The sequence below is a fragment of the Amblyomma americanum genome, chromosome 5 (genome assembly GCF_052857255.1).
Source record: "Amblyomma americanum isolate KBUSLIRL-KWMA chromosome 5, ASM5285725v1, whole genome shotgun sequence".
Lineage (NCBI taxonomy): Eukaryota > Metazoa > Arthropoda > Arachnida > Ixodida > Ixodidae > Amblyomma > Amblyomma americanum.
The window spans coordinates 187,628,154-187,647,660 of record NC_135501.1 but is presented as its reverse complement, the minus strand read 5'-3'; the positions used below and the strand labels follow the sequence as shown (position 1 = coordinate 187,647,660).

Here is a 19,507-nt window from a genome sequence, read left to right as displayed (position 1 = left end):
CGACGATCATTTCTTCTGGTCGTGTGGACACGCCGAAATTGTGTAAGCAAATGGATGCAAAGCGCTACTGTAAAGAATTTTTCGTTAGCACTGCAGTTCGGCTCCGCCTCATCGCGACGCTTACTGCCGTGAAGCCGACACTCGCATCGGAAAGTTTGCCTCGGCAAACGCGCTGAAATTGCGTGCTTGAAGCACCCAACGAGAGCGCAAACATCGCCACCGAATATATCGCACCTTATATGTGATTTTTTTTATTTCCTGAGACTTGCTGGCCGTTGGCTCATTACATCGCCACTGCCTCATTCAACACTTCGCCGTGGACGTCAGCAGCGCGGCTGGGAGTACTCGGAAAAAATTGGGGACAGCCAATCGCTGACCGGCGCGGCGCCGTCAGCGACACCCCAGTTCGTTCATGAGCCTTGTGCTTCTGTTTATGTTGGTTTAGTACAACTGTCACTGCACACGCTCGTCTGTGCCTGCGGGGCTACCGCTTTCTGCCAAGATGCAAATGCTAACAGGCAAGTGCAACCGCTTTGGCGACAGCCTCTTGCATTCGTTGCAAGCGTCCGCTGCCAGATATCGCCGGTTACGGGCGCGCGAAAAGTAGGGCGCGTTAGGCTTAGGCTTTGCTCGTAAATAAAAAGCACGTTGCGAAACCTAAAGCAGGGACGACGGCGAGCAGTTAGCGGGCTTCAGGTGCGTTGCGCAAAGTCCCCGGAAGACTGCGAACGCGCACCGTAGACTCGAAGCTCTCCGTCCGCGGCTGCCTTCTCGTCGTATTCCTGCAGCTGCATTGCAAGCGCCTTCGGGCATCCTCTGCAGATGCGTATGTTATCTCGCTTGCGCATCATTTATGCACCTGGAGGATACCCGTAAATAACGCATGCACCCTCGATAACGTGTTTTCGGTCTCGCAATGCGCGATCAGCGAACTGCGTTGCTGACGAGCGACTTCGCGCTCCTTCCCCGCATCTTTTGCTCGCAGTGCCAGTCGAGACGACCGTCTACCTCGGAGCTGTGGGCGTAATTTTGGTGATGCTCGGAGTCTTCTACCTCTACCTGAGCAAAAAGGTTTGCTTCACCACGATAGGAGGCTTCCCTTGCTGCGACGGCTCTGTCTCTTCTCGCGAACGGGAGCGACAGGTGATCGCCAGGAACTTGGGTAAGGCCTGCTTCGCGCACCTAAAGTCGGCTTCACGGCATTAAAAATATGCAGCGTGGCATAGCTGCACTGCGTTATTCATTCCTGGACGCTTCGTTCGTTATAATTTCGAGTGCATTGGTTGCATGGTGTGTCTGATAACGTGCGTGCACTTCAATTTTTCAAGCGCTAGATTTTTACCGTGCAGATAACCAGTGTTGTATGAAGGCATCGCAATTATATGACATGCACGCTCTGTGCGCCTCTATAGTTGTTGCAAGAGCATGCAACAGCTAAGCATCGCAATTTGTTTACTCTAGGGTCTTTGCAAGGTTTAGACTATTCTCTGTCGCTACAGTTCTGGAAAAGGAAGTTTAACTAGCCGCAAAGTAAAGCACGAGTATTGTGTGCAAATGCTTGCTGCAGAGATGAAGCCTGTATGGTATTTACCCTGCCAGCATTCCTATCATGGCGCTATTTGGTGTGAAATTTTATCCTTGTGCAAATAAGCAAAATTTATAGTTTGCACATTGACGGTCGAGTGAAAATTTGTTTTGCATACACTCAATCCTTTCTGTCCCATATGTACACCTCTGAATAGTCATATGTCACCAGCTTAGGCAAGCATCGTGTTAATAAGTTTGTTTTCTCATTTGTCAATCCTATACATAGGTGCCGCATATGCCTATGAAGATGTTGAGTCATCGACAGATAGTGATGAAGAAGTAATTCAACAACTCCACCATTCAGCCAGCCTGCAGGGCGGTTTCCTCAACAGCACCACAGCGAGAAAAGTGTCAAGCATGGGCCACTCCACAGATCAAGCACATGGTAACCATGAAGTGCACAGAAGTTGTACTTGTATAAAGCATTTGCCGACTTTTTCTCAAGGCAAGCATGAATAGGAAGCAGTGATGAGGTCTTCATTTGTCATCCCGTGGATGCTGATGGTGTTTCTGTAAATCTACACCATACCTAACCGAACCTAACCTAACCTGAGTCATACTTTTAATGAAGGCAGTACTAACCCTGTTCTGTAGCAGTTCATTTAAATGGTTGGTACCCTCATTTCTTACAGTGTACAGTAGACTTGTTCATTCAAACTTACTTAATTTTAGTCGTGTCAGCATCAAGGATATTGAAAATGAGAAGAGTGGCTATTTGGGCTGGTTGGGCCTATTTTTATCACACCATGTGTTCCCAAGGTAGATACTGAAAAGGCGCCACTTAATTCGAACAATATCCAATAATAAAAAATTTTGGCCCTCTGAGTTTTAATCATTGAGCGTCAACTGTAGTTGACTGCTCTCCCATATTGTGATCCTTGTTACAGGAAATGGGCATCTGACGCAACCAGATCTGGTTTCCCTTGCCGAGAATGGACGTGCTGTGTCCACTGGGGCAGAGACAGCTGAGAGAGCAGACACAAGCAAAGCTTCTTCGAAGGCAACACAGAGCACCGCGACTGTCCGCACTGCTTTACAGTACGAGAACGGTGCTTTCCTGAAGGCCGAGGACTCACCACTTTCTCTAGCAGCATGTGGCGGCACTGATGTAAGTTCTCCATGTACATCATTGCTGCAGCACTTAGCAACTTGAAAGAGGCCAAGGCCAGACTCACTTTTGGGAGCTCTTGTGTAAAATGTGCGGAGAAGCTCATTGAAGAAGTGTTGGGAACAGTAACAGACGTACAGTTATTGAAAGAAAGGAGTTAGCAGGGAGGGCCACAGAGCTACGGCGAAAAAGCAGAACAAGAGGGGATTTTTGAACTTAGCATATAGATCAGGATTGAAGCATGAATTGAACTCTATGATAGTGTGGGCCTGTGACTCGGTTCCCGTAGTCTTCAAGTTGCATCTGGTGAATGTTGGTGCCTATGCATGGTCACCTGGGGGCAGCACTGGGCTTGTAAAATCATTTGCAGGGCATTTCCCTGCTACACAACAAAGCAAGTAGGTAATGCCACGTCATCTTTCGTGTCTGAACTGTGGCAGACACTGTGAGCAAAATGGTGAAGAACGTATTACATCAGCAGTCCTGCGAATATCCTGAAAACTCGTGAACTGTCCATGTGCACTACTTCAAGACTTGTCTAGGAATGGTGCACATATGGCAGTTCAGCTATATTCAGCATACAGTTCAGCTTCGTTTTCTGCACAAAATTTCAAGACGTAGAAGAAACATGTTTTCTCAAAAAGGAATGATAAAAGCATGCATGTGAATGGCCCGAACGAGGGACAGTTGCAAGGTTAGACCTGTGTGTAGTGAAGAAACCATTTCTGAACACACCCAGCTTGGTGCCTGTGTGGCTGTGGCACATGGCAGCTGAGCCCATGGCCATGGGCTCAGACCCCAGCTGCAGAGGACAAATTTCGATGTAGGTGAAATGCAAAAACACTGGCGTGCTGTGCAATGTCAGGGAAAATTAAAAAATCTCGGGTGCCCGAAATCAGTCTTGGAGCCCTCTTACTGCAGCATCCCTCATAGCGTCAATGCAGCTTCGGGATGTTAAGCCCCATGTATGTTTTCTCGTTTCCTGGACACTTGCATGGTTACGCATTCATGCACAATTCGGCATTATTCATGTTGCATGCCTTTTTGTGTTTTACTGCCTGTCCTGCCACTGGCTTTCAGCGTAGTAGAGTGCCATGCTCTTTCTGTGTGTGTGTAGCTTACCTTCCTGTTGGTGTTCATAGGAGCCGATGTTGTTGGACCTGGCTGAGGAAGAGCTGCGCTGTGTGGCGGAAGCATCTGGTTTGCGTGGTCCGGGTCCTTCAGAGCAGACCACTCGCTGTGGTGCTCTGGAGCTCATGTTTGAGTACAATGAGTCTGCTCGTAAGGTCATGGTCACTGTCCTGAGAGCTCATGACCTTCCCAGTCGAGACCGTGGAGGAGCTAATAGCGTTCAGGTAAGCTGTGCCAGTTGCTAAACTAAAAAAAATTATTTGCAAGAGCTTGCAGCCATGCGACCAAGAATTGCGCAGCCTTTTTTTGCATGAAGCAGTGGCTTCAGATAATTATTCAGTTAATTTGAGCCTTAAATTTATTTTTTAAGTCTTAAAATTATTATTATTGTAGTATAAATTTTAAAAAGTTATACAGAGGGCTCTCATTAACTTGAACTGTCTTAATTTTAACACCCAGTTTATTTAAATTGACATTTTTTTCCTGTCATTAAGTATATTAAATGCTAAGTGTGCATAATTAAAAAATACAGTAGAACATACCTCGCTGCTACATTCCCGGTTCATATGCTCAAATTCGCCGGCAATAGAAATGTCCCATAGAGTTGCATAGTTTTTTTTTCCATCTTAATACGTTCCTTCATAATATGATTTCCCTGCAACATTGTTCAAGACTCCGATAAATCTTAACAGTAAAATACGTTCCACCGCGGTGGGTTCTCTGCGGTGCTTACATGCCAAGAGGCGAAGCATCCAAAATGACAACGGTGCGCTAACATTTGAGCAAGCAGCGGCTTCTTCGCTGTACCTAAGGACAAGGCGGCAAAGAACTACAATAGTGCGGTTGCATACAAGTGGGCATGATCCCGGGAAACGCGGCACGGAAAGCACGAACGCTAAGACAGTCAGCCGCCGCGATGTCTTCTCCGCAGTGCATTAGTGCAAGGGGCGAAGCACCCGAAAACAACGCGGAGTAGATCCCGGCCACTCTCACCATTGCCGTCGACGAATCGAATGTGTTGCGAAATTTCTTTCGCGCTAAATACAAAGCACATTCGGACTGAATGCTGCGGGCACTAGAAAAGGCGCTCAATTTAGACCAAGGAATGCTAAATGAAAAAGTTTTGAAGTGAAAGTGTAAGAAATGCCAGTACCTCATTCCACACGTTTTTCAAAGTCTTAGGCATTTGGATCACACGTTTTTCCGGTTAATACTTTTCTTCCCCCGAATCTTCCTCAATATTTTCTTTAACAAGTATCAATGAGGTTAACTGTAATTACTATCTCGTTTGAGTTCGAATTATTCACTTTGAGCTTAAATATCTTTCTTGCACAATGTTGACATAGTGCATGCAGCCACTGTTTGTGATTGGGTATGTGGAAGATTTTTCATTTCTTTGTGTGCTGTACATAAGGAAGTAACGAACATTGTATGACTGTACACTGCTACCAAATTTAAATGTCTCAGTTTTTTAGCCTCGGTTAGTTATGATGGATGTGCTCCTAATGGTGTACATGCTATGTTAAAGCATGATTTCTGGCTTTTGTTCAAGGTGCGGCTCTTGCTGCTGCCTCACAAGCGGCAGAAGTTTAGAACAAAAATTAAGCAAGCTGGTGAAGACATGACCTTCAATGAAACCTTCGCCTTCACACGCATCAGTCCTGGTAAGGCAGTTTAGAACTAAAAACAAACAACTTTCAAAAACCTGTGCACATGTATTAGCTGGCATTTGCAGTGATGTTAGCTGGTACCGAAGGAGGTGTCTTTCCTGTTGATTATTACAGTTATGATATAATTCTTAGTAGTGATACACATAGCCACATTTTCAAGCACACTTCACTAACTAGAGAAGCAGTCATACTTGTACAACAAAAGTTTTGGTCCAGTGTTTAGGAGTATCCCCCAAGGAGTAGATTTGTAATAATTGAGGGAGTATTGAGTATTTACTCATCAGCATGCTCCCAAGTGCAGCCAAGCGGCTATAAAGGAAAGTTATACAGCTTCCACAGAAACTTCCTTACAACAAATGCTTTCAAAGAGTGAAAGAAGAAAATTCTTCCTCTTCAATAATGCATAACTGCATGCTTAGATCACCTGTAGTCATCCAGGTATCGCATACAAATTTTCTGGCTGAGATCTTCTATTGCTGAGAAGAGTTTGTATTAAGTAAACTTTGTTGGCATGCTCTATTCTTGCACTTCGCAGAGGAGGTGAACACCATGGGCTTGCGTGTGCGATTGTACGGATGCGAACGCATGCGCCGAGAACATCTGGTTGGCGAGACTGTGCTGCCTTTTCAGTGCTTGGCTCTTGACCAGCCTTCCACCATGTGGCTCATGCTTGAGCCAAGGTCTAACCTGGCTGTAAGGCTCTCATCTCCTCTTGCTTCAGCTTGCGCTCATCTGACATGCATGCCTGCATTGCACCACTGTGCTTTGCATTACACCACAGCAGTGCGGTCTTCTGCATGCGAACCACAAGGAATTCTTTCTTTCACTTAATTCCCAGCAACCAAATAATCTTGGTTTGATTTCGCATGAAAACGTGACATGACTAACACACTCTTCTATTACGTCTCCATTAGACAAAAATTTCAATTTTACATGATTTTATTACCATAATGCGGCCGATATGCTTGCAGTCAGCTGCTTAAAATACTGTGTTTTCTTGTTTCTTATGAAAAATTCTCTCTTTATGTCGATGTATTACTAGCATGGGTAGGCAAATATTTAAAATTTTGGATAGTTTGCATATAGTTTTTGCAATTTGATTCAATCCACATTTTATATTTTTTTTGTATTTTTGCTGTTTCAAATGAGTATTTAGAAATTATGAATTTTCCTCCACTCCACTTGTTTCACAGCACTGGGATTCGAAGTGTGAAATTTCAAGCTTGGCCCGTTCAGACTCGACAAGCTCAGCGCAGTCGATGCAGCATGGAGGCCTGCCGGAGCTGCTGCTGGGCCTTGCCTACAATGGCACAACCGGCCGCCTGGCTGCCGAGGTCATAAAAGGGAGCCACTTCCGCAATGTCACCATGAACAGGGCACCAGGTGCATACCACATGCCATCGAACATTGAGTGCAGCATGCATAGCAGTCATGAACGTCTCACCTGACCGTTAGCTTGGTCTCACTCAAACCACATATAAAATTGTTTTGGGGAGCCAGCTGAAACTTGTTCAGACAACAACATAAAAAACATGCAGTTAAAGACACAACACACCACTGGAATGTCAAGTGAAGCTATTTCCAGCTTGTGCTATACTTATATACAGAATCTCTTTTGGGGCAAAAATACAAAAATGACAAAAATAATCTTAATGAAGACATCACCTTCCTTTTCTAGCTCAAAGCATGATGATGATGTCGAATTTTAATGGTGCAAGGGCAGCTTTGGTCCAAGAGCATCATGGCACAAGGTACTTTTCTTAACTTCAGGGCGGGGTCAACGGCCCATTTTTCAAGAATTTCACCCAACAGAAGCCGAGCACTAGGCCAGGGTAAAGTTTGAACCCACTTTATTACTTGGAGGTACCTGGAGGCACTGGGGTCTAGCTCAAAGCAGTTGGAGTTGTGTGGGTTCTGTAGGATTGTTTTAGGGGTTCCATGCAGCTTTTTCTTTGTGGCATGTGTGCACCAAGCATTAATTAACATTACAGTAAATGTTGTTTAGGCAAATAAACAGCATGGCTGTCTTAAAAGCAGTGCCAATTTGTAGATTTCAGTGTCCTAATTAAGACGTATGCAGGCAATTGCATGCTTGATAACGTCATCCTGAGCTCATGTTTATCCCAGCTGTGAAACTTCATTTCTTCTCTTTCTCTTTGTGCAGACACGTTTGTGAAATTAACACTGATGTCATCGAGTGGCCAGGAAATAACACGAAGTAAAACATCTGTTCGGCGAGGCCAGCCAAACCCTCTCTTCAAGGAGACCTTCGTATTTCAGGCACGTGCTTTTTTTAATTGTGCTGTTATTCCTTGCAGTTAGTGCTGCCTTGCTAAAGTAGAGCGCTATAATGGCAAAAGGCTGCAGTTATGAATGAAATTTGGTACATTGGTAGACTCTTGTATGATTTTATGCACCTCTGGAGATTTTACTGCACCGAGCTCCCATGTTCTGCTGCAATAACTGTATAAGGGACTGGTTCCTAGGTGTCCCATCATATGTTGCGGCCGAAAACTCCCTTTCAAGCACTCTAAATCAACTGCATATTTTGCACTCATTCCGGTGCTCAGAGATTGTATTGTTTTCAAACAAAAAGCATGTGAACTGCACTGTTAAGAGCAAAGGCCAAGAGCCGTGGTGATGTTCTGGAATTTTTGTCCCGTGTAGGTCGCCCTGTTCCAGTTGCCAGATGTGACGCTAATGGTCTCTGTCTATTACAAGCGGTCCATGAAGCGAAAGGAGATGATTGGCTGGTTCTCACTGGGCTTGAACAGCTCTGGCGAAGAGGAACTCTCTCACTGGAATGACATGCGCGAGAGCAAAGGAGAACAGGTGGGGTTTGTGGCCTGCTTGCAATCTCTCATCATAGGAACCTGTAGTGCCGAAGATGTCCTTATCAGTGTCAGAGTGAGGGTCAGTACTGTGCTTTGAGTGTGTACTAACTAGTATGAAAGAGCACTGCCATTCATTATAATGATTGAGAGCAACTAATCTTCATTGCCTCTTTGTTAACGGTCCATGGTGATACACACTGTCTTATACAAAGATATATATGTATCTTCAGTATTATCTTTCGATACATTTTGAATAGTATCGGTATTGTATCGCTTGCCAGAAATGAAAGTATCAAATTACGTATCAGTAACGAAAATACATTTTTAGAGCTTCGTGTATTTTAACGATACTCGGCACTAAAAGAAAATACGCAGCAGATTTTGAGGCTGCTGTGAGTCATACGGTGGTGTGTACTCAGGTGGAGCTCATTGAAAAAATGGGTGGAGTAGAATAATTGAGAGACAATTGCAATGCCTTTGGCCTGGTCAGTATTTTCTCTTTCTACGTTGATTGCCTCAGACAGATTACATGTATGTTGCACTTCTACCCACTCAATGACAGGAATGAGGAGATAGGCTTACCATTGTGGTAGAGATGAAAACAAACTCATTTATACGTGTGACGGCAATACAGATGCAGCACAACTCGGACATATGTGCATAATATAAAATATGGTCAGCTACAAGACGGTGTTTATGCAGACGCATAGGCGATGCTAGTCGTTGCCCAGACTGAACCGATTTGTAATGCTTTTAGACATAGTTCCAGATGGATTTATTTGCAGGTTCCATCATCTTTTGATGTGGAGCCTGATGTGAAATTTTTTGATGTGAAACATAATGTAAAGGAAGCAGCGGTTGTTGCATTTCTGCATCCTTATTTCAAAGGCTTCCGCTGTCATGCTCAGAAGTTTACAGAACAAGCTGTTGTTGACTTTGTCAACCCCGCAAAGGTCATGCACTCTTCTACACATGGGTCAGTGGTCATCAGCGCAGACAGCACCAAATGCATCAGCTGACTCATCCTTTTCGTTTGGAGGAGCAAGCACTCTAAGAAGTGAAGTTCTCAAGAGGTGGTAGTGAAACTTGACTTTCCTAACTGCCTTCAGGATATTCAAGTCGATGTGGCTATGCCGCACTCTTATTCATTGATAAGAGGCACCTTCATCAAACACAAGGCAACATGCTTGTCTGCTGTATAGGGAGGTTTTCTAGCGAGAGCCACACTACGTCAGCTCTTCGAGCCTTCAGCATAGAACCCCTTGAGCCGTGGCCACCCTGTGGCTGCCCCGTGGTCACGTGGTTAATAACGTGGTGCGGAGCAGCTGCTGCTGCCAGCGATGCGGCGCGCCAGCGAAACCGAGCTGCAACAGCTGTGCGCATGCGCCGTGTCGTGTGTGTGTGTGTTGGGGGGGGGGAAGCGAGAGTGTGAATCCACGTCCAGGGACGAAGATGAAGAAGGAACGCCCAGCAAAATGGAGCGGTGAAGGACTGACTTTGCAATTCGACTGAGCGGGTTCCACTCGGCCAGCTGTGGCTATCGCGTCACTCCAGGTTTAACCAGAGCTAAACCACAGCCAAGCTGCCACGGTGGCTGAGTGGTTATGGCGCTCGGCTGCCGGCCCGAAAGACGCGGGTTCGATCCCGGCAGCGGCGGTCGAATTTCGATGGAGGCGAAATTCTACAGGCCCGTGTACTGTGCGATGTCAGTGCACGTTAAAGAACCCCTGGTGGTCGAAATTTCCGGAGCCCTTCGCTACGGCGTCTCTCATAGCCTGAGTTGCTTTGGGACGTTAAACCCCTACAAACCAAACCCAAACCTAAACCACAGCCAATTTATTTTATTTGCTTCGTTTAAAGTACGGCCACATCACAAGGCCTTGCGGACTGGCAGTTTGAGCAAATGTTATTTAATACCTTTATGTAAAGTTAACACCTAAATAACAAAGATTAACAAGTTATGTGTTGCCTAATATAAGTTTCAGCCATTTTATTTTTGTTATTTTCCTATCTAGTTTTTAATGCAAAATGTTCAACTTTAAGCATCTGTTAAACACAACCTGCTCACTTTCCAAAGCGCACGGAGCTTGAACCATTTGCACAGGGCAAAGGCAGAGGCAACCTGGTAAATACTACAGTAACAAACTAAAAGCATCAGAAAAATTTTCAACTTTATTCATATGTAGTCAAGTGCTCATCGACTAGTTTGCATGACGAACATTGGCTTAAAAGATTTTGCTAGATTGGTTATGAAAGTGGTCGCTTCACCATGTCACCATGGCTTCAGCTGCACTGACTGTGGAGCTTAAAGAAATCTGTGTGGCTGGATTTGTTTAAGCCCTTTCAGAAACACAAAAGAGCAAGGTTCCGGGCTAGTTGGTAATGCATTTAAACGAAGAAACAGCACGATGAAACATGGACACACGAAGAAACTACACGCACGAGCGCTCGTGCTTTCTTAAAAATGCTTTCAGAAACGGTGCACTATATTGAATGCACTAAAAATTCCTGAAACCACGGAGCAATTTCTTAATTTATAGGTTATTATATTACCACTTATATTAATATTGGCAAATTCAGTGGTGTATTGTAGTATTGACGACACAGTCTCAAGTATTTGTATTGGAAATCAATTTCAGTTCTGTTTTTTGTATCGGTATCGAAAATACGATTTTTTAGTGTGTTGGGTACCGGTGTCGATGATACGTTTTTGAAGTACATGCCCAGCTCTGTCATATACAACATATTATTGTTCAGTTAATCACCAATGAGTTGACAAACCAGGAAAGGGCACCACCACTGATTGAAGCATTAAACACAACAGGCCACAAAATGCTTCCTCATCTTAACATGTAACCAGGAATCAGTATGCAATTCCAGCATTATATGCTTCAAAATAGGTGAAGACTCACTATGTCAGACGCAGGCTGATCATTCCAACATTGCCTCCCGCAATGCCATTTATGCTCGCATTTGGGAATTGACTCTACTAAATTTATAATGCCCAAATGCATGTCATAAATGGAAAGCTCAGCTCAATACCATTTGCTGTAAGAATAGTCAGATTTGTTAATTAAATAAAAAAACATTAAATCAGGTTTTCAACGTTGGGGTTTCAGTTCCAGTGCATATGTGGAGGGGGGCTGTCTTTTAAATTTTCCTCCAACTGTCTGCAGTGGTATGATAGAAAACTAGCCTGTTGTAGTGTTGTACTCCTTGATGTGTTTATTTAGTATGTGAATGAAAATTGGTTTTTGAAGAAAGGAAATGGCGCAGTATCTGTCTAACATCTAGATGGGCACCTGACTGGCACCGTAAGGGAAGGGAAAAAGGAGGGAATGAGAGAAAGAAGGAAGAAAGAAAGAAATAGGTGCCGTAGTGGAGGGCTCCAGAATAATGACCACAGCACAACAGCACACAGCGCCTTCTGGGAAGGCAGCCACAGCCAGGTTCCAACCCTGGAACTCTGGATCAGTATCCGAGCACCCTAACCACTGACCCCCATGGCTTCACCTTAATTTTTACCATCTCATTGTTTTGTAACCGTTACAGACATCTGGGCCCCCTGCCCCGCGGCAAGGTCATGAGTTTTTTTTTCTTTTTCCGCAATGCCTACCGACAATATTCTGCTCTGTACAAATGCTTTTATATTATATTCTTCACATAAATGATAAGGAGCACTATAGTATAAGATACAATTTAAAAAGCAGCGGTTGGTAACACTGGCCATGTTCCATGGTGTCCTTCTGCTGACCAATTACAACAGTGAACAAAACTAGCTCATTAATGTTTGACTATCAAACAAGCCAGAGGCATCAAAATTCTTGAGCTTATAGTTTTGTCTCATAATAATTAGTTTCTTGTTTAGGTAACAAGAAAAGCTTTAACAACAGTCTACTTTTTGTCCTGGGTGCAGAGTTGTATCATCTATAGATGCATTACGTCACATATGGCATGATGTATGAATCAGTAGTATGTTTGCTTGTCTAACCAGATGTGCAGGTGGCATGTGCTCCTGGACAGCTAGCAAGCTGAGACTGTCCACAGGACAACTTCACTTCCGACCTTGAAGAGAAGGACAAGCTCTGCAGAGTCTAGTCAGTAGCATCAAGGTGGAAAGGCCTTCTCAGCATCTGCCTCTCAACATTTTGGAGGTGCACAATACCTTTACATGCATTGAAGGCAATATGGTTTCGGCTCTTCCCTCGCAGCGGAAGAAAGTAATCTCCCAACCTTCTCAATCTTCAAGCCATGCAATCCTCTTGCAAAGTGTTTGCAAAATGTGTCTGATTGTAATTTTCTTTTTTTACCATTTGCAGTCAGACTGAAATGAAATATTTTGTGCAGATTTTCTAAATGACAGCTCTTTTTGTGCTTGTTTAACTATCTAAATGAAACAACCAGGGCTAAGAACTGAAATGGCACAGATGTCACGTCAGCACATTATTTGCCTATGGCTTTGTAACTGATAGAGAAACGGTTACATTTTTGTGCTCGCAGCCAAATGAAGGGCAGTGAAGATCATTGCTGACATTGTTGACATACCACCAAGGCAGATGGATCGGGACCTTTTGCACTACGGCATCAGTGCATTGAGGTATCCGTTTTTTGTTTTGTTTTTTTTTTTTTTTGCAAAATGAGCTTGTCAAGCTGCTGTGTAGACACAATGTGTGTTTTTCATCATTAATGTTTGTACAGTTGGCAATGCGTCATCTAAATAAGCCAAAGCACTTTTCAGAGGGATATGAAAGTTGACTTGGGCGTGGTGCCTGCAAGTATACTCAGACATATCTGTGCTCAGAGATGGTAACGAGCCTTCCAGGTGCACATGGTACACATTTTCCATACATGTGAAAAGTGATGCTTCCTTTTAAGGTTTGTATGCAAAATGTTCGTGCTCTCTCTGTGTGAATATGGAGGCTGCAATTTGTGCAGTACATAGTAGTGACACATTTCTGGTGCGATACTGTCTAGAGATGTTCCCATTTTCATTTTCTCTTTCTTATTCCACAATGTGCTTCGTTCCTGTGTCATCATTTGCTGCATACTTGTGTGGTGTGCATTCCGAGCTGTAGATCAACGCATGGTGTTCTAATGGGCAGGCATCGGGTTTGTTTTTTGTTAATGGCTGTCTGTCGTACCACAGCTCTGTTCATGTCAAGTTTAGTCATTTCTTTTTTTATTTAGCGCTGACCTGTCGAACAGGCGAGTTTCAATGTGAACGCTAGTTAAAGAACCCTACTATAGGAAAAAATGTTTGTCAAGGAAGGCCATTTACTGCCCAGACATAGATCAAAGAGTTTGAGTAAAAAGCAGTAGTGAGTAAAAAAGCAAGAAAGAGTTGTAGAGTGAATTGTTTTAAAAACCTTAGGTGCAAACAGAAAGTCACCGTATGAGTGCATAAGATAAAAATATTATGAACAAGTGTGATGTTAGAAAGTTCTGCATTGCTTGCCGTGGAATCGGTAGGCACTGCAGGCTAGCATTCCGTGTAGTTTGTTGTGATATACCTGTAGCTACACCGTACCCTTGCCTCTTTCCAGGCACTAATTGTTCCGTGTGCATACATGTGTGCGCATGCATCTCTTGTGTGTAAAAATCTTTGGTCCCCAGGCACAGTTTTTCGAATCGAGAGATGTGCCCGCCGTGGACGCAGTACCTTTGTCTCACCTTTGGGTCGAGATGCTCAGCATTGCTGCTGGTTGTCCCTATGGGAGTGCGGAGCCTTTTTCTTTTTTGCCTGTTGTCCCACTGTCGGGCCTTGTAACACACGTCTATATTTTGCAAACATGTTGTTGACAGCCACGCTGCTTTGATTTTCCAAGCTTGAGCTCTGTCTTCACAATGCCCTGCAAGATCTGGGTGCATGTTGCAAGTTTTGATTCACAGAAGCATGAGGCAGAGCTTGAGAATACAATATGGTTCATATTGAACCACCAGATGAAGTGTTCTATTGTTATTTTGTGTTGTGCATCCTGGCTGTATATTGTGTAAAGGTGTTGTTTGTCGGCTGATGATCTGGTGATCCGGTGGAGTGGGTCACCGTACATTAAGAGCCAGAGCATTCCACGGAATGCTGTGGTGTTTAAATCAATGAATTAATTGCAAGTGCAGTGGCGCACAATCTCCACTTTGTAATTCTTCATACTTTTCAGCAGCTGTGCTCGCGTGTACGAAGTTAAAGCTTTTGTCAGTGATGGATTGTACCTTGCAAACCAGCCACAGGCGTAGCTATTTTAATTTTGATGTCAGCACTTAATTTTGTGATGAAGTTACTGTGACCAGTTGCAGTGCTCATATGCTTGTGGAAATGAGGTGCTGTATTATGGTTATGGTCTTTTTTTTACAAAAGGCACACATTTGTGAATGTTTAATGCTTTGTTTTGGCCGCTTGCCAAGGCATACACAAACGAAATGCAAGAATCAGTGTCACACACGGCATAAAACTAGATTTAGGCAGATTAATACAGTGTTTGGCTGATTTTATATAGTTTTATGGTAAATGTCACTTTTAATAGCTACACTACACATTTTTTTTGTCCACAAATTCTATTTGCCAATTTTCGTCCACAGAATTGTGCAGACGTATTGGTACATATTTTTGTTAACAATTTTTGTCCAAAATGAGTTCGCTCTAGCAGTGGGGGAACCTACAATCTTGTTCAGCAGTAACCAGGCAACGAGGTTTGCTTTTCAGCCATAATGTGGAGCCTCTACTGCACCCCTAAACGCCAAAGGTCTCTTAAAGCAGTGAGGAGTGTTCCTCTTATGTTCACATATTTGAGGCTTAAGGGGTTCCATGAGTGCTACAGGGCTAAGAAGCAAGCCCTGTTGCCTGGTTCTTTCGGCAAAGGCTGTACGTCAGAGCATTCACATACATCACATCGTTATAAACACACACCTGGTTCAGTGTTTAGGGGAAACCCTTGTAGATTTGTAACAAGAGAGTAATTACTCGTTAGCATCCATCCAAACGCAGCCATATGGCTATAAAGGAAAACTATACAGCTTACACAGAAACTTTGTAGTTGAAGAAAAATATGGCTTTGCTAGCTGTTTTGATTATATGCTAGCCAGTCTGGTTAGCTCAGTTGGTAGAGCGACTGCTCCGGTGAGGCTGTGGTGCTGGGTTTCAACTCCGGCCCAGGACAAATTTTTCTTGAACTACAAAGTTTCTGTAGAAGCTGTGTAGCTTTTCTTTGTAGCCTAGCTGTATGGCCGTGCTTTGGTGGATGCTAATGAGTAATTACTCCCTTGTTATAAACACATACCTGCCTGCAGATTTTGTCGAGTGCATCAGACGATACTCCCTCATAGCCCGAGTCGCTTTGGTACGTTAAGCCCCCATGAAATAAACTAAGCACTGCAACTTGCTCACCACTTGAGCATTAATAAACATAGCTTTTTTTTAGCCTACATAATTTTATTACTGTGCCCATTGGAATAAGATAGCCAGGGTTTTTTTTTTTTAGTGTGAAACATGTGAGTTTGCTTCAACCAGCACCTTTCAGATTTAAAGCATGTGAACTTTAGGCTGATATAAATTTATATGTCCTCAATGTGCGAACGTTGCTGCTTGAAAGGCATTAACAAGTTTGCGAAAGCAGCAGTACTGGTATAACTTGTGACAATCTCTTGTTCCCTGGTCAACCTCTTCTCAGGTTAAGTGCACCTCATATTTTTACCACTGTTTTGAATTTTTCTGCCAGCACCGAGCAAGCCATTTTTCAAGGAGTTGTTAAGAAGTGCCAAGTTAGCTTTTCCCTGAAGATGCTGCATTGTACAGAACAGTATGAGGAAGCTTGTATGGGTAATATACAGCATTGTGGAACTGAGATAAAGATTCGAGCTGGCTCATGGAAATTCATTGTGAGGAAAAAACAGACTCAAACCGCCCCCCTTGATATATAACTCTCAAAGAAGCAGGACCCGCACCGAGCTGGTAATCAGCTCTTATCTCACCGCAGAGGACCGTATCTGCCTGACAGGAGCTCGACCGCATTGTAATGTGAGGGCAGCTTTTGCTGGCATGAAAAAAGAAAAAAATTACTGAGTTAATATTTCAGTTATAAATTGAGGACTGACATTCCACTTCAAGTATCAGTAAAAAACTCCCATTACGTTACAGTAAATGTGCAACACTGACTTTTTCTCGGTATGTTGCTACTTAATCAAGGAAAACTGAGGACAACTTGTTATTAAATCCAATAGTTGTTCTTATCGAGACTTTAATGACGTTTGGTTGGCTGAAAAAGATGCTTTCATTACTGAGAAATATGGAGTTAAACTGGTTCATACCTGTGATAGAGGTATGTTGAGTGTTGTGGGTTCGCTTCGTTTCATTTTCCTTATTTAGCTGTTTTGCCTTCTTTGCACAATGAAAGTGACTATTGGTAATGACGAAAAAGCTACTACTTTATTTGGACACATAATTCTGCACTTCCTGTTGTGTTCAACAAAAAATCGGACTTCATGCCATCAGAGTGCACTTGTGAAAATGGCCAGTGTCAGCAACACCTGTACTTCACTTGTTGCTCTTTTTTTTATACCTTGCAAGAGCTCTGTTTGTGTGTGTAGCCTCTTTCGTTATTCTGAAGGAGGAATTCATTATTCTAGGCTGACTTGAAAATGTCCTTAGTGTCCCTTTAACACTCGTGAGTTGACTTCATAATTTGGAGAAGGCCTGCAAAAGCACCTCAGTGTGATGGGTAGTGTTAAGAATGAATACAAGATGGGGTACTATTCTACTGTATTATCTTTAATTGTGGGAATAGGGCGTGCGTTATGATTGGTAAGAGTGTTGGATCGGAATAAACAAAGTAGGTGGCGATGATGTTGTCTGGCAAGTGTGCAACAAGTACAGTCTTTGGCGAGAACAAAATGTTTCGTTGGAAACAAGCTGTCGATATCAAAACTCAGCTGAGCACACACAACTGTGTGGAATGGCATATTCATGCATCTCTTCTCTGTGAACTTACAGGTGCTTCGAGTGTTGTTTCACCTCACAAATGGCAGTGCCAGGTCTACTGACGTTTTAAGCTAAAAGGCCTGCTCGGGTAAATTAAGACCACGGTTGCACTGTGTTTACAGCATGATGTTTTCCTTTACTGCTTGGAACTGTAGCTGTGGTCTGAATGTTACTGGCATATACTTGTGACTTTTGCACTGCACCTTTGTCTGTCTTTTTTCTCTATTGCACCAGCATAATCCAAGGGTGTGCAAGTATTGAAATTTTAGAATGCCGAATCAATTCAGCAGATTTGTATGTTGGAATATTGTTGTTCTTTGTTTTGTAATGTAAATGGCATGAAGGAAAGCATTAGATACATGCGTGTATGCTGGTGTGTCTACATCTGCCCCCAGCTCTGTTAGTTGTCTTTCATGCTGTCTGTTGTTCCAACACAGCAAGTTCCAGTTTGTTCCACTTGACACATCTGAAACCAGAGAATGGAGCTATTTATATGGAACCATATAATGTAGTGCAACCTGAAGTGTACATCTTTGGCAAAGTCCACTAACGCAAAGTTGACGGCGTAATGAGCCAACCACAAATTACCAGCATCGTCTTGACATATTTCAGCATTGCTTCTGGTTCCTGTTGAGAGTGCTTACTCAATGACATTCCCCGAGACTTTTCACCCTTCATATTACTTGTATATATTATGCGATAACAATTCAAGTGGATATTGCTGTGAAGCCTAATTTTAAATGATATACCATTGCAAGTATTCGGTCAATGTTTCATTGTGTTAAAAAAAAATGCTATTCATACACTCATAATCTGTGAACCAAACATTGTTTAAAAGTTCTGAAACTGTCAAAATCAAACATCCAGGTGAGCGCTGATTCTGAGTCGCTGTAAATGCGATTATTGTTACTCGGCTGCATTTGGTTGCTTTTCTTCTTGTAATAAAAGTTGTTCATGTATGCTGCAGTTCCCACAAATTGTTACCTGTTACTTGCAGACAAATCTTTCTGTAAGAGCCTCCTTTCTCTGTTGCACATTAAAGAACGTTTGGGAAATGCCAGTTGTTGTGGTTTGTTCTCTTCTCAACTTTGTGTCAGCTGCTGGTGCCCTGCTTACCTAATTATTTGGAATACTGCTAACGCCATAGATAGGATGTTGCAGGGTAGAAAAGTACATCAACAAAGATAAGATATGGGAAGAAAAGAAGTAATACAAAAACGAGATCATTTAGACAATTTTACAGCAAAGAATTCATACTGAAAAACATACAAACTTTACAAGCCATACAATATAAAAGCTAGAACATACAAGCATACAAAACATACAAGTAAAAAAATATGCAAATACTACAGACATTGAGGAAAAAGGTTAAAATTCTCACACTCATCACCAAAAATAGCCTGAAAGGGGTTTACACCTCAAAGACAGGAACTTATCAATATCATTTTATTAGTGTTATGTTCTTGCAGGCTAGTTGGTTCATGTTTGAGAATGGCTAAGACTGCAAAAATGGGCCGAGGGCAAGAGGCAAATGAGTACAACACTTCAGGAGCAGTTCTTGACTCTTGCTTAACTGCACTGCACTACAAGTGCCTGACGGCTGGATGCTTTCGAGGTGACTTGACGGCCAGATTTTTCTGTTTTTTAGGGAAGAAGACATCAGCTTGAAATTCATTCTTATAGCTTCTGTGGTCCACGGTGTTGCACTGGTTTCTTTGCCTCTTGTCCTTGTCCTTTCTCACACCGATATCGTTTGTTGATTTATAGAATTATCTAATTTACTCCATTCCTCTACTGTTTGAAGAAGCAAAAAGCTCTCCTTGTATTAATTTGCAGTGAATGCCATTCACATGCATTGTTTGCTTTTTCCTTTTAATTAAAGGCAGTGCTAGCACACTGCTTGCAATTGAGACTGTTTTTATTTGCAATTTGTGGTGGTTATTAGGCTTAAGGCACGACGTCCCCACGTGGGAGACCTAAGGCCCCCGTCGGCGAAAGCTCTGCAGGACTTTTGAATAAAGTTGTTACCAGCCAAACACGGTGCAGTCAATTACTGCTGGTGACAAGTTTTACAATTAAGGTTACTGTTTTTATGCACAAACACTTTACACTAAATTAAGCACCTTAGACTGGGACATAACCGCATAAGAAATGTTTGCATGCATGCATACACACATCATGATTGTAAAAGCAGTGGCTTGTGAATGAC

General features: G+C 43.1%; 1 protein-coding gene across 1 annotated transcript; it reads left to right on the top strand.

Annotated features, from left to right (window-relative positions):
* Window positions 1–384: 384 nt before the first annotated feature.
* On the top strand, window positions 385–18,357 carry Syt14 (Synaptotagmin 14). Its single transcript, XM_077666142.1, has 11 exons — window positions 385–518; window positions 986–1,162; window positions 1,814–1,972; window positions 2,475–2,695; window positions 3,838–4,050; window positions 5,379–5,490; window positions 6,032–6,189; window positions 6,690–6,879; window positions 7,661–7,776; window positions 8,164–8,328; window positions 12,325–18,357. Exons 1-11 carry the CDS (start codon window positions 503–505, stop codon window positions 12,355–12,357), a joined length of 1,560 nt encoding a protein of 519 aa, XP_077522268.1. The 5' UTR covers window positions 385–502; the 3' UTR covers window positions 12,358–18,357.
* Window positions 18,358–19,507: the final 1,150 nt, after the last annotated feature.

Bases quoted from the DNA above. Each gene is read 5' to 3' on its own strand.
- Syt14 (XM_077666142.1), top strand. The intron at 4,051-5,378 runs GTAAGCTGTGCC...CTTTTGTTCAAG, and splicing joins GAGGAGCTAATAGCGTTCAG to GTGCGGCTCTTGCTGCTGCC. The intron at 5,491-6,031 runs GTAAGGCAGTTT...TGCACTTCGCAG, and splicing joins CTTCACACGCATCAGTCCTG to AGGAGGTGAACACCATGGGC.